The sequence below is a fragment of the Durio zibethinus genome, chromosome 24 (assembly GCF_047325235.1).
Source record: "Durio zibethinus cultivar Kanyao isolate XHJ-2024 chromosome 24, ASM4732523v1, whole genome shotgun sequence".
NCBI lineage: Eukaryota > Viridiplantae > Streptophyta > Magnoliopsida > Malvales > Malvaceae > Durio > Durio zibethinus.
This window is the reverse complement of record NC_143185.1, coordinates 16,676,999-16,690,300: the sequence shown is the minus strand read 5'-3', so window position 1 is coordinate 16,690,300 and position 13,302 is coordinate 16,676,999. Positions and strand designations below refer to the sequence as shown.

Genomic DNA, 13,302 nt, shown 5'->3' with positions numbered 1-13,302 from the left:
AAAGATATGACAATTAAACAATCGGCCATTCTATTAGAACCCAATTTAATTCATTACTTTATAACAAATGATAATTGTTTTGGTCACAGATAAATTCATATCTTTCTCTTTTATATTTTCAGGCTATTTTCCATCCCAATCTTTATGAACATTAATTTTTCAAATAGATATAATATAATTAATTAAACCCAATCGTAGAGCCAATTTCAGTATATGTATAATCTTATGCAATGTGATCAATATTTTGCATATTGTATCTTGACTTTACTCACTAATGAAATTAATTTTTAACATATTTATCTTATTCAATTAATTTTTTTACCATCAATTATGCAAAAAATAAAATACATTCTTCTAATGAATATCTTTTAAAAAATTAACACTTTGGTTCATGGAAACATTAATCCTTTAATACCTTGAGCCTCCTCTAATATTTATTTTCAAATTATGTCAATTTCTTTTCTTTGTACTTTCCTTATATAAAATATAAATTTCTCTTAATTACCTTTAAATTGTTAGAAAAAATAAATAAGAGAAGAGAAATAATAAAAAAAAATTAGTTTTGAGGCATAAAGAATGCTTTCTTAAAGACAATTATGCCTTTAGGATACAATAAAGTCTCAAACTCTTCGATTAAAAGTAATGAAAAAGATTATGTTAAAAGATTTATTTATAATGAATTAATATATATATATATATAAACTTCTATTCAAATGATTATAACATTCTGTACAATCATAACCTTTATGAATAATAATTTATTTATATTCAAATAATTATGATTATTTATCTTATGATAATTGTTTCTGTTCGAACATAATTATTTAAAATATGAATAAAATTAATTTAAAAATCAACTTTATTCATCAACAATTAAATCTTTCTATCTAATATGAGATATACCACATTCTAAACTACTAATACTTGTTGCGATTGATTGTTCCAATATGGAACTAGAATATGCTAGAATGAAGCTGCCGATATATCGAGCATAGCTTTCCAAGATTAAATAAACTTTGTGGGTGGTGCAATTGACGATCTACCATATCCAGCAGAATTTATAATTCAATGAGGAGACATGGACTCAAATACATGTCCATTATTGCTCAAGAACATAGATGCTCGAGTAACTTCAGTCTGGGATTTGCGATTTGAAGGAGAACCAGAATTTTGAGTCAAACAAAGACTAAAGTAAGTTGTATATGTATATATAAATATATATATGTATATATATATATATATATATATCCTAGTCTAGTATATTCCTCAGATAATTTCTTACATTTCATTACGCCTCGGAAGAAAGAAAAAGAAAAGAATAAAAGGATTGTCAGAGGAAAATAAATGCAGGTGAAACTTTATGATCTAAACGAAATAAACAACTGAAGCTTTCAGTTAGAACTCATAGAAGCTATGCCTTTTAGGTATGCAATCTTCATACTCCAATCTCTTTCCGCCACAGGAATAACCTTTCCTGAATCTGTTATTGAATTTTCTTGTTGCTTCGACCTCAACAGAAAAGACAGCAGAAACAGGTCTGTGATCAGAGAATCTTGACTCTCCACGAATATAAGTTAATTGTTCAATGCCAGCACCGTGCCATAGTATCCGATCACACCTGTAATGTTTCAAGTTTAAAAAGAATCAAAATTTCCATTTAGTAATGAATTAATTTGTTCATAATTCAGGCGAAAGTACCATGCAGGGGTTCGGCGTTTCTTCTTCGATTTGACAGTTTCTCCGGCGTATGAATCTGAATTATGCGAATACTTGTAAGTAGGAGCAAAGAATATCCGTCCCTCTTTGAACTCTTTGAATACTCTTCCGGCTTCTCTCTCCATATTTAACTGCACTCAAATAGAAAGGAACAGGTCAGCCAAGTGAAGACACACAAGAAATTTCCTTTTCAATTGACTATTTGATGCATGCTGCATGATCACTTGTCTTTCCATTGAGACTAAGAGACAAAATCCAGACATCATTTTCGACTCAGTTGGATATTTTGCATGGAAGCAACATCAAGAAAATGACTGGCCGACTTTTGACTTTCTAGTTTCTCAATTTATGGCAAATGCAAATTGTTATTTGACCTGTGCTTATTTTCATGACAAGGGTTGACATTTTTATCTCAATTGCTATACAAATTTTAGAACCCCTGTGTATACTATCTGTTATTATTTCCATTTTTTTTCTACTACAAGGTGATTTCAACAAGCCAGATGTCTAACTCAAAACAAAGTATGAATTCACAATAATTACTATCTTTCAAACAAATGTTAATATAAAGTTATCGTCATTGATTGTGGCCATGAATTATGAATATTGTAGCATTTTACTTTTTTTCTCACTACCCTGCAGAACAGTTCCAACAGGGATTTTCCTTTTTTTTTTTTTGTCTTATTATTCTCTTGTGGAATGGAGGGGGTGGGGTGGGGGACCAGAATAGAACAAAGAGTACAGGCATATCCATGCAATCGAAATAAACATGAAAAATAGAAAGACTGAAACATGATTAGAATATTAAGAATTGGGGAAAAAGATTAATTATTTATCTAAAAAAAATCTTGTTTGTTTAATGCTTAGGAGTACCAGAAAGTGAGAAACCTGATCCTTCTCCAGAAGGGAGTCCCAATCATTATCCTTCAAAAGAATCCTCGTTTTCTCATAGCTCAGTGCTACTCGATAATTCAAGTCTCCAAGCCATATTACTCGGCTGCTATATTTAGTTTATAATAAAAATAATTGTTAAATAAAAGACTGAATAGAAATTAAAAAAAAAAAAACAGTTATATCAATGCAATCATACTCGTGCTCTATAATTTTCTCCGGGGCTTGAGAATTTGGAGTTCTGCAAATCTTGGGAAACTGTGTGCCCTTGAGGATCTCGGTAACATCAGCATTCCTCTTGAGCTCATCGCCTTCCTTCTCGCCAGAAGCCAAGTGACTGCAGACGAAGCAAAAGCTTGTTCGGTGCAAGGACATGCTTACTGCTATACATCCCTGCAATATTGATTATCCCACATTAATTAAACTTGATAGAATATTCTCAAGTATGGTATTAATTCTCAAATTATTATCACTCAGGTTTCTAGCACTCAATCAATATTGATCACAATATGCAAAGTTGTAAAACTTGGAGTGTTTGATTAGCTGGAAAATGAAAATGGCTAACTATACAAGGCCTTAATAGTTTCTCCAACATTGCATATGCATGATTTTTGGCAACTAAACAGGTGTTCGAAGGCTGATCTGAAATCTTGGAATGCATCATTATTTATGACAGAAAGTGACCCTCGGAGGTTTAGTTTAATTTATTAATTAGAAAATTATAAGACTGAGGAGATCAAACCCTGGAAGAAATAAAATTACCACCATTAATATGCTAACCTTGTTGCCAAGGCGTCCCATTATTCCTCTTCCTACAGAGGAAACTCTGAGATGAGCAATGTATGGCACTAAATCCTTTCGAGCCCATATCGAAAGGAAAATCCCAACCATCTGCTTACTGGCTATGAGGCGGTAACCCGTCTGGCTAGTTGAACAAGGTGGGGACATATCAGAAAGTGCAACCAATTCATCAACAGTACTATCACGACGCAAAGCGAGGGGACGAAGGTCTAGTTTACTTGTTAAATCTCTTAGCTTCTTTTGCCTTTGCTTCTCCCTATGTGTGGAATCAACAAGACAGTTGCAAATCTTGAGAAGGTTACTTTCAGCCCTGAAATTCTTACTCAGGACTTTGAGAGCAGGTTTGTGGAAAAGGTGAAGACTGGTTGGAGATTTTGAGTCCTTGTTGTTGGAGTGTTTCGAACCATGGCCAGAGTCAGGAGAAGAGTACATGGAATCGTGATATGGCTTGTTAAGCGCTTGGTTTATAAGGGCCAGCCATTTTGCAGCAGGTTCATTGTCTTCACTTACTAGAACATTTCCCGCATTGAGTGGAACAATTTCCTGAAACCTGGGAAATCAATATTCTGAGTAAAACAAGATCCAAAATCCTCTCATTGCAGAAGCCAGAAAATCTGCATGTAAGGATGTTATTACAGTGCCATGAAGCACTTTAATCAAATCAGGAAACAACGCATGACGAGTTAAAACTATTTCTTTCTTTTGATCTTGCTAAAGGTATCTCCAGGCTAGCTATCATTTGGTATTAAACAATGCAGAAATAGACCAGAAACTGAAAAGAACACAATTCTGAGTCATCATATTCATACCCACAAACATATATATCTGCAGAGCCCTCCAACAGCAAGAAATCTTCCAGGTTCATGTCACAGGTGGGTGTCTTCCCTCCCACGTTCCAAGTTGCAACAAATATCCTGCAAGCCCAACGATGGCGTTCCTGCTGTAAGATATAACATAGGACTGGTAAAAGCAAAGACAATTCTCTGAACGGATAAATCATAACAAGGAATCCTTACCGAAAATCCCGAATTTCAGTCACTGATGCCATGGAACACTCGAAATTCGAGAGATTCAGCCCTTCGATTAACCCTCTATTTTCTTCTCTTTCTGGGAGTAGATAAGAAATTAGCATCATGGTATGCATTATTAATTTTTTGCCCCTCCCAGTTCCAGATTCTAACACCAACAATTTGTCAATGACAAGGCCAACGCGTCAACATCAGAACTGAAACTTCCACTTATCCATTTATATTTTCTTAGACTTCAATTACAAATATCTGGCTTATAAATCAAAGTATTTCCTCGTTAGGTGAGCTACCAAAATTCTACAGCAGATAAGAAGAAATTAGCCTCCCGGCTGATCAGATACGTGGCTTACAACCTTACAAATAAAAGAAATGAAATTAAAGCTGTCACCCCCTATTATTATAACTACATAATATCAACATTTTCATAACCACATCCTGCATAGAACAAAGGTATGGGAAGGAAATTATGGCTTATTGCGCCTAATACACTCATCATACCCGAGAAACTTTTTCTTATGTAAGGAGAGGCTGCTTCCATAAATTCTTTCCTCCTAGATGCAATATTCTTCTCCAAATCTACGCCAAACATATCCCATAAAAAGACTTAAATAACTAAATGAAAAAAAACATTTAGGAAATGATTCAAATAGTCTAAGAAAGAGGGTAATTACCAGGAGAAACTCCATCACAATCTGGGGATACATGTTCATCATCCGAACCTCCTCTACCTCGTCTCTTGGAAGTAAAAATCTTCGAAATAGTGAACTTGATCCCAATAACAGTTGGAAAATTAAACAAATCAAATCAAATATTGTTCCTATGCATTGTAAAACCAAGAAATATAATAAAGGGCAATATCTATATATACCTTCTTTTTCTTGTCGTTCTTGATAGAGTTATCAGGAGAGGTAACAGTGGACGTGGTGGTGTGCTGGTGGCGGTGGAGGCGGTCCAAACATTGGCCTCGATCATCCCCAAGTTGGCTGTCATTCATTAGGTTACTTAGAGAAATTGTTGTAAGAAAATAACTATCAAAATTTCCAGTAGTCTAGGGTGCCAAATGATTAAAGATTCATGACCAAAACACTGCTGACAGGAAAGAAAAATTCTGGGTTTTGAATGTACTACGAATTTTTTTCTTCCAATTTTCTTAATCTTTGGAAAGAATAATGAAATCAATATTTTTTGTGATCTGTTTGATACTACGAGAAATTGGCGCCAACTCTTTCGGAGAGTTTAAGACTTAATATAAGAGGCTAAGCAAAGAAACCGTTGCATCGCAGTTCACAAAAATTAATTAATGTAATTTGCTTCATGGTTGGAAGCATTTCACTTATAGTTCTTTTTATTATAATTTTATAATTATTTAATTATAAAAAAATTATGTAAAAATTCCTCACTTATGAATATTAGATTCTATATAAAATTTTGATAATTTCACATAATTCCAAATTATAATTGATTAATTATAATATAATGATCATAAATGATATACTTCCATATGATTCACTACATGAAAATGAAGATTTAGTGACTGTTTTTTAGTGATGTTTTTAAATAAATGTCACAAAATTTTGTGTTTTTATAAGATTAGTGGCTTTTTTTTTTTATAAAACATCATTAAATTCTTATATAGCGGCATTTGAAATTAAAAACGCCATTAAAAAAATATTTTTGTGGTGTTTGTTAACCTAAACGCAGCTATATACTTTGACTTTTTTAAATTTTATGGTGTTTACATAAACACCACTAAAAACAAGATGTTTTTGGGGGTTATTAAAGCATTTCTAATTAAAAATATCTTGAATGGCTCCTTCAATTTTTATTAAAGGCATTTTCTAGGCAAAAATACATTGAATAATCCTCAAAAAATTGGAGGATATTATTGAAAGCTTTTTTAGCTATAAACGTCTTGAATAATCCCATTCAATTTTTTAAGGGATTATTCAAGATATTTTTTAGCCAAAAACACCTTGAATAATCCCCAAAAAAAATTGAAAGTGGATTATTGAAAGTGTTTTTGACTAAAAAAGTCTTAAATAATCACACTTTCCTGCTACTAAATTTCTCTTAAATTTTAAACATGCGAGACTCCTTTTCTGCTTTTTTTTCCTACTCATTTCTTTCATTTCTGCTCCTTTTGGGTTATTTTTTCTCATTTTTATCTAAGTTTCAGTCATTTTTATGGTCAATTTTCATCTTTTTTCCTTTTTTTTTTTTGTAAATTTCAAATTAGCTTTCTTGTATTTTTGGTCAAATCTCTAACTTCATATCTGATTTGTTAGGTCAAATCCCTAAACTTTTTGTCGATTTGTTGCGTTTTTGTTACCATTCAAGCTCCATTGGTAAGTTGCATTTCAACATTGGTAATTTTCAATGTTTGCCTATTCTTTATCTTTTTTTTACTAATTTATTTCGTTATTACAATTCTGAGTTTAGTTTTGTTTGGTTGGTAAGAAAAATTCAAAATAGAGCAAAAAGTGAAAGAAATAAGATTTTTCTCTAAAAAACTTGAAATTAAACATTGAATTTAGTTACAAAAATGAATGAAATTTTAGGTTTAGTTTTTTTTTAATAGAATATTTTTGAAATTACTAAAAAATTGTTACTTGTTAACATGAATTTGTTGATTCATTTAAGATATCCTTAGGAAATCAATCTAAAATAGTCTACTATGTTTTTTTTATCTCATCTTGGTATTTGTTTTGCTTGTTTTTTCAGATTATGGTGCTTGATGAAACGATTTAATCTTGCTTGAAAGAATTCGTTATGCATGAAAACTATTAACAACAGAGGATAGAGAACAAAAAAAGACATCTATAGTCATTTGTGAATACTGCAAAGTAAAGTATTTGCTACATACTTAATCTTCTTTTGTTACATTGTAGGTTTCTAGGTATATAAATATTTGATTAAAATTTGTATAATTTTTTTATTAATGTTATCTCTGTTCCAATTTTACATTGTTTAAAAAACATGATATCAATGCATGACACGTAATAGTTTTTTTTTTTTTTTTGCATTGTAATAGGTTATTTCTTATATCATCTTGTTATTGTTTTTGACTTAATACTTAGTATAATTAAGTATGTTACAGTTCGTTTCATCTAATTTAATTATATAATTTTCGTATGATAATGTAGCAAGTACTAAATAGATAAGAATTGGATGCAAAAATCAAAATTAAGTCAGTAGTTTCTTAAGTACACTAATGAACAATGTGAGAAAAATCTTTTATCACATGATAATGTTCCAAATCTATGCAGTCATCAATTTCATATATTTTAGATTTTGTTAATGTACTAAAATAATTTGAATGTCATTGCATGTATTAAACTTTGTGTTCCATCCATATTGGAACAAATTATGTATTTATATTATTCATTTTATGAATTTAAGTTCATTTTTATTTATTTTAATATTTTTTTATTTAATGATAATAATCAATATTAAAAGAAAATTTTTAAAAAAGTAAATTTCTTAATTTGACGGCGTTTGTGCCTAAAAATGCCCTAAACACTAAAATATAGTGACGCTTTCTACTATAAATATTGCTAAATTTAGTGACATTTTCTACTATGAACGTTGCTAAATTTAGAGGTATTTTATGATAAAAACGCCACTTAGTGGCATTTTTCTAAAAACGTTGTTATTTTTTTTATGTAGGTATAGCCAACACTTTTAGTGCCATTTTTGGTAAATGCCGCTAATATTTTAACGGCGTTTATAAACGTTGCTAAACATGAAAAAAAACACCACTAAAAACCTAATCCCCTATAGTGATTAATTAATGCACTCTATTTCTACGTACTTTACATTACATCACCTTCATTTTTATCCATTCGATTAATTTGCAATGCTCTTCTTATGAAAACATAAAAAAAAAAATGCCTCTTTACTATATTTTCATACTTTATAAATTAAATGAAACTTGATTTGATCATCATAAACTCTCTTTAATAAACAATTTTTTATACACTGTCATTATTATTTTTTTTTTAAGATTTTGAATGATTTAGCAAAATCCAAGAAAAAAACTGTAGAAGAGTTTTTTTATTGAGATGAGGAAGTGTTTGCAAACAAGTAGAACATGATATGCTAGGAGATGGTGGAGAGGAAGATTGGAATAGATCCTAAATTATTGATTGTAGCGACAAATGATGGTAGGTGGTAAAGTAAGGTTGAGTAGAGAAAAGAATGGGACTGAGAAAAGGATTTAAAGAAAAAGAATTAGAAAAAGAATAAAATAAATTTGCCAAAAGTCTCCAAAAATCTCCCAATGAACTATGAAAACTTCAATTTATAGGTTTCAAGAATAAAAGTTACATGTGGAGTATTGAATAGTAATAATAGTGAAATTGACAATTATAAAAAATGTTAAATATGAATAATAATGAATAAGAGGTGAATTGACTACTACAAAAGGTGTTAATGTATTGGTTAATGAGAGTTTAATTAGTTTTGGTGATAGATATAATAAACATAAAAGTTTACTATCTGTCCTGAGAGAAAATGAATAGCACTCATATTTTAGGGAAATGTTAATAGCAAACTTCTTAACTATATATTTGATCTACCAAGACAAATTCTCGAAAACATCCCAATGGTGGAATTAACTCAAGAACCCTATCATATTTTATGATTATTTTCACTTCTTCTTTTGGTGAAGTAACATTTAATGACAAGTTTTTTATGGAATAATTCTTAGTGACACAACTTTTGGTGAAACAACTTTTTGTGAAAAAATTTTCAGTAAAGGTGTTGGTATTATTTATTGAGAAAGTTATTCTAAGAACAACTATTCCATGAAGATATTGTTTTGTGAAAGAATTGCTCCTTAAATAATTATTCCGTGAATGAGTTATTCTTTAAATAGTTATTCTGTGAATAGTTATTCTATGGAAGAATTGTTCCATGAATAACTGTTTAATAAATTAACTTTTACTAAAATAACCTTATCATTTATTCTAAATTATCTTTAACATTTTTAGAGAAATTTATAAAAATAAAATATTAGTAACCAAAATTAAGTATTTACAAAAACTAATGTAAAATAGAACGAATGTCCTACAACAACACTAAGTAAAGTATGAATATGAATAAAATGGAGTGTTAATCTTTCTAAAATGAAAAAAAAAAAAAAAAACCATTTTTGACAAAGAAATTATCACATTTTATAAAAGACTGAGGGTTCATTTATGAGAATTATGATTTTGGAGAATCTTGGATTCTTGCAACTTCTGAGAGTTCGAAATTGTCCATTTTTCACCTTAAATAGTACTTGCTTAAGTAACAGATTATCTAATTAAATAAATCCAATGACATTTACCTTGAATGTATGTACTTTCCACCGTTTATGTGCACATAAGTGGGTGATAAAAACTGTTAATAGGATTTCATAAAATAGGATTATAGTTGTTTAAAGTTGACTTGGGTTTAATCCTAACAACCTAAATTAACAAAAAAAGAAAAGAAAAGAAAGAGGCTACTGTGCATGGCATCTACACTAAAAATTCCCTTCCCTTTCCAGATTCAAAAAATAGTGTACATTCTTTCATTGAACTGCCAAGCTGTTATAATGGGAACAGATTGCCTCTTGGTCTCTTCACTGAAAACCTGACTCCATTCTTCTGCCTGATAGTTTTCCTTGGCATTATCTTAGGCCCCTGCAAAACATTCAATGAATTAAGGCATTTCTTTCTTGCAGGAAATTTGACAACCCAAAAAGGGTTTAATGTCGTGAATGAATGACCTTAAATTATAGTGAAATTTAAATATAGTATTTAAATTTTAAAAATTTTTAATATGATATTTAAATTATAAATTTATTATTTAATGTGATATTTAAAAAATTATTTTTTTATTATGTATCATTATTTAAAGTTAATTACATTAAAAAATAAATATTATATTAATTAATATATTCATCATTTAAGTATAAAATTAAAAACTTTTAAAATTTAGTTCCCACATTCATGACATTAACAAAAAACAAAAAATCAAAACAAGGCATATGTACTACTTGGAAATTCAAAAAAGTTAAATTTTATACTTACGATTGACCACTTGAGCATCCCTGTTTAATGAAATAAATATAATTCTTAAATGATGTTTAGAATTGTACGTGTGTTTCATGAAATTACTTGAAATAGTTATGAGGGTACCCTGAAAAAAGCTAAATTCTTGCATTTTATTAAACAGGCTTTATGTTGGACCTCAAATCATAGAAAGCATCGGTATTTGTGCATGTTGTTTGAAATTCCCAAATGCAGGATCCAACATCCAAGGTTGATGATAACTGCCATTGCAAGATTAATAAGAAGTTGATGTGCAGATGACTGTACTAAATTCCTTCAATAAGCTTACAATTGTAATTTCATACAGAATTAGAGATTCAAAAACAGCCCTAATCCCCTACTAAATATAATTAGTCCTAAACTCATCGAAACAGATGTTTGATTTCTATTTAAGTTTTGTGCTCCTCGACATAATTGCTTGATGTGAGTTAATTCAATCCGAAAACCCAGATTAAAATCAAGCCAAGTTATTAGACCCAGAATTTGAATAACATTTTTCTCTTAAAAGAAAGATCAGAATATTAGTCCACCTGAGCTGAGATTCAATTAGACAGACTGCCATGTCATGTCAGCTTCAATGTAAAAGACAAAACCTACAACCCAAAAAATATCCTACTATGCAATAAATAACTGGGAAGGCCTTTTGACTTTTTTTCAACAAAACAACCAAATAATAAATCATTCAATTATTACAACCAGATTCATCAAAGATACAATGTAAAAGAAAATGGGAACTGAGCAAACAAAGCAATTTCGGTTTTTCCATTATTATTACATAGGCCCGAGTTGGCCTTACGTCTTTAACCCACTCGCGCTTTAGATGATTTTCTTTGTTGTAATAGATGAATCATTTTTTTTTTCACAAGAACCAAGTTCTGCCATGGAAAATCAGCTAATTTTTAATTACTGGTACGGTTTTGTGACAAAAAAAAGTTCTGCCATCAGCTTAATTCCTTAAAAAATTATCGTCCCCCTCTTTCAATTGCTTGTTCATATTGGAAAAATAGAAGACAGAACAAGAAAAATGTTATGGCTTCGGTGATTTGACGTATTTTTTTAAATTGTTATCGTGTAATAGTTTTTTTTTTTTGACTATCGGTCGTAAAAAATCTTAAAATAAATAATAAATAAATAAGTTGTCACTAAATTTTTTAAGATGATTGATTATCTAAAAATTTATTTTTTTAATAAAATTATAAAAGCAAGTTTAAAGTTTATTAAAAAGATAAATTTTGATTTATGAAAAATCATATTAGACTCGAGAGTCGTTACGTGTAGAGAAAGATTAATAAATCCACAATACTCATAAATTAGTATCAATTAATCATGTGTTATTTTTTATGTTGGATAAAATGGTTTTGTTTTTAAATTTAATATTAATTTTATTTATTAAAAAAATAAATTTAACTCTTTATTTATGAATATTGAAAAAATCTTTAAGATAAAGAATTATATTAAAATTCTCTAACATCTAAGTATAATTTAAAGTAACTTTTCTCGTTTGAGATTTAATACAATATTTTTTAAAATAAAAATAATATTTTTTATAATAGATAATTTTTGGTGACTCTCTAACATTTAAGTAGAGTACCAAAAATTATTTTTTTCAAAATGTTATTTTTATTTTATTTTTTATAAATTCATGTTTTTAAAGTAAAAAATTTGTGTGAAAAAGCAAATGATGGAACTATAAGATAATGAATAAAAATTAAAGGCATAAATACGCAAAGCAAATGCAAACAATGGTAAATATATATATATATATATATATATATATATATATATATGCCAACAAATGTTATGCATGATGGTGAAATATAATTTAAAAAATAAATTCTTAAATATAATGAGATCGTCTTGACTCTCAAATATCTAGGCAAGCTTAGGTGTGACTATTTATTTTAAGATCTTATTTTATTATTATACTTTTATTATTAATCAGTTATTAACCCCAATGTTAAAGTGAATTAAGGATCTGCCTAAAAAACTTAATGGAATAAAGTTTCCTAAATACTCCATCATCTAGAAGGTATTCGGCAACAAATTATTCAACTTGAAATTATCACACTTATCCTTAGAGTTTCGAAATGGTTTTGAGTATAGGTTTAGGTCGATGTTTTAAGATTTGGTGACTTTCGAGTGATGATTCAGGATTGTGTGCCAAATTTGAGAATTTTAAAATTTTAGATTTTTAGGTTTTGGATTTTAGGGTTTGGGATTTTGGATTTTAGGGTTTCGATTTTAAGGTTTGAGGTTTGGGGTTTTAGTTTTAGGGTTTGAGATTTGGAAGTTTGAGGTTTTAGGTGCCTAGGGTTTTGATTTTAGGTTTGGAGGATTTAAGATTTAGAAATTTAGGGTTTCAATTTTAAAGTTTTGAAATTTAGGGTTTAAAAATTTTAAAAACACAAACATCTCTAAAAATCTCAAACATCTTTAAAAATCTCTAATATCTAGGTGAACTTTCAAAGCAAGTTTGATTTTTACGACTTTTGAAAATTAATTAAAAAAATTTTTTATACTTTTTTAATGAAAATTTATTATTTTTTTAATTATTTTTTTTATAATTTTTCAACATCTAAGCTAAATTATTTTTAGAGTTTGAAGTTTTTATTCCCTCTAACATCTAGGCAAGGAAAATAAAAAAAAATATTTTATTCTTATTATCATTATTTTTTAGATTATTATTATTTTTTAAGCATTTTTAGTATTTTTTTTTGTTATTATCCTACTTTGTTTTCATTTTATTATTATTAAAAATAATCAAATATTTATTCTAACAAATTTAAAAA

At 29.0% G+C, this 13,302-nt stretch overlaps 1 protein-coding gene across 2 annotated transcripts; it reads right to left on the bottom strand.

Annotated features, from left to right (window-relative positions):
• Positions 1 to 1,270: 1,270 nt before the first annotated feature.
• LOC111316125 (type I inositol polyphosphate 5-phosphatase 5-like) lies at positions 1,271 to 11,507 on the bottom strand. 2 transcript variants are annotated; one of them, XM_089753414.1, is made up of 11 exons: positions 11,475 to 11,507; positions 5,305 to 5,367; positions 5,108 to 5,201; positions 4,935 to 5,012; positions 4,425 to 4,515; positions 4,218 to 4,322; positions 3,388 to 3,958; positions 2,807 to 3,000; positions 2,605 to 2,713; positions 1,699 to 1,847; positions 1,271 to 1,618 (listed from the first exon to the last, which is right to left on the bottom strand). In XM_089753414.1, exons 1-11 carry the CDS (start codon positions 11,505 to 11,507, stop codon positions 1,396 to 1,398), a joined length of 1,710 nt encoding a protein of 569 aa, XP_089609540.1. In that variant the 3' UTR covers positions 1,271 to 1,395. The 2 variants fall into 2 exon arrangements, with proteins under 2 accessions (XP_089609540.1, XP_022773872.1); XM_022918137.2 differs by lacking the exon at positions 11,475 to 11,507 and having other exon boundaries at positions 5,305 to 5,475.
• Between the last annotated feature and the right edge of the window lie 1,795 nt (positions 11,508 to 13,302).

Coding starts and splice junctions, on each gene's coding strand:
- LOC111316125 (XM_022918137.2), bottom strand. CDS start 5,430: ATGAATGACAGCCAACTTGGGGATGATCGAGGCCAATGTTTGGACCGC. Junction 4,516..4,934: donor CATAAGAAAAAGTTTCTCGG/GTATGATGAGTG, acceptor ATCTACTCCCAG/AAAGAGAAGAAAATAGAGGG. Junction 1,619..1,698: donor AAACGCCGAACCCCTGCATG/GTACTTTCGCCT, acceptor GAAACATTACAG/GTGTGATCGGATACTATGGC.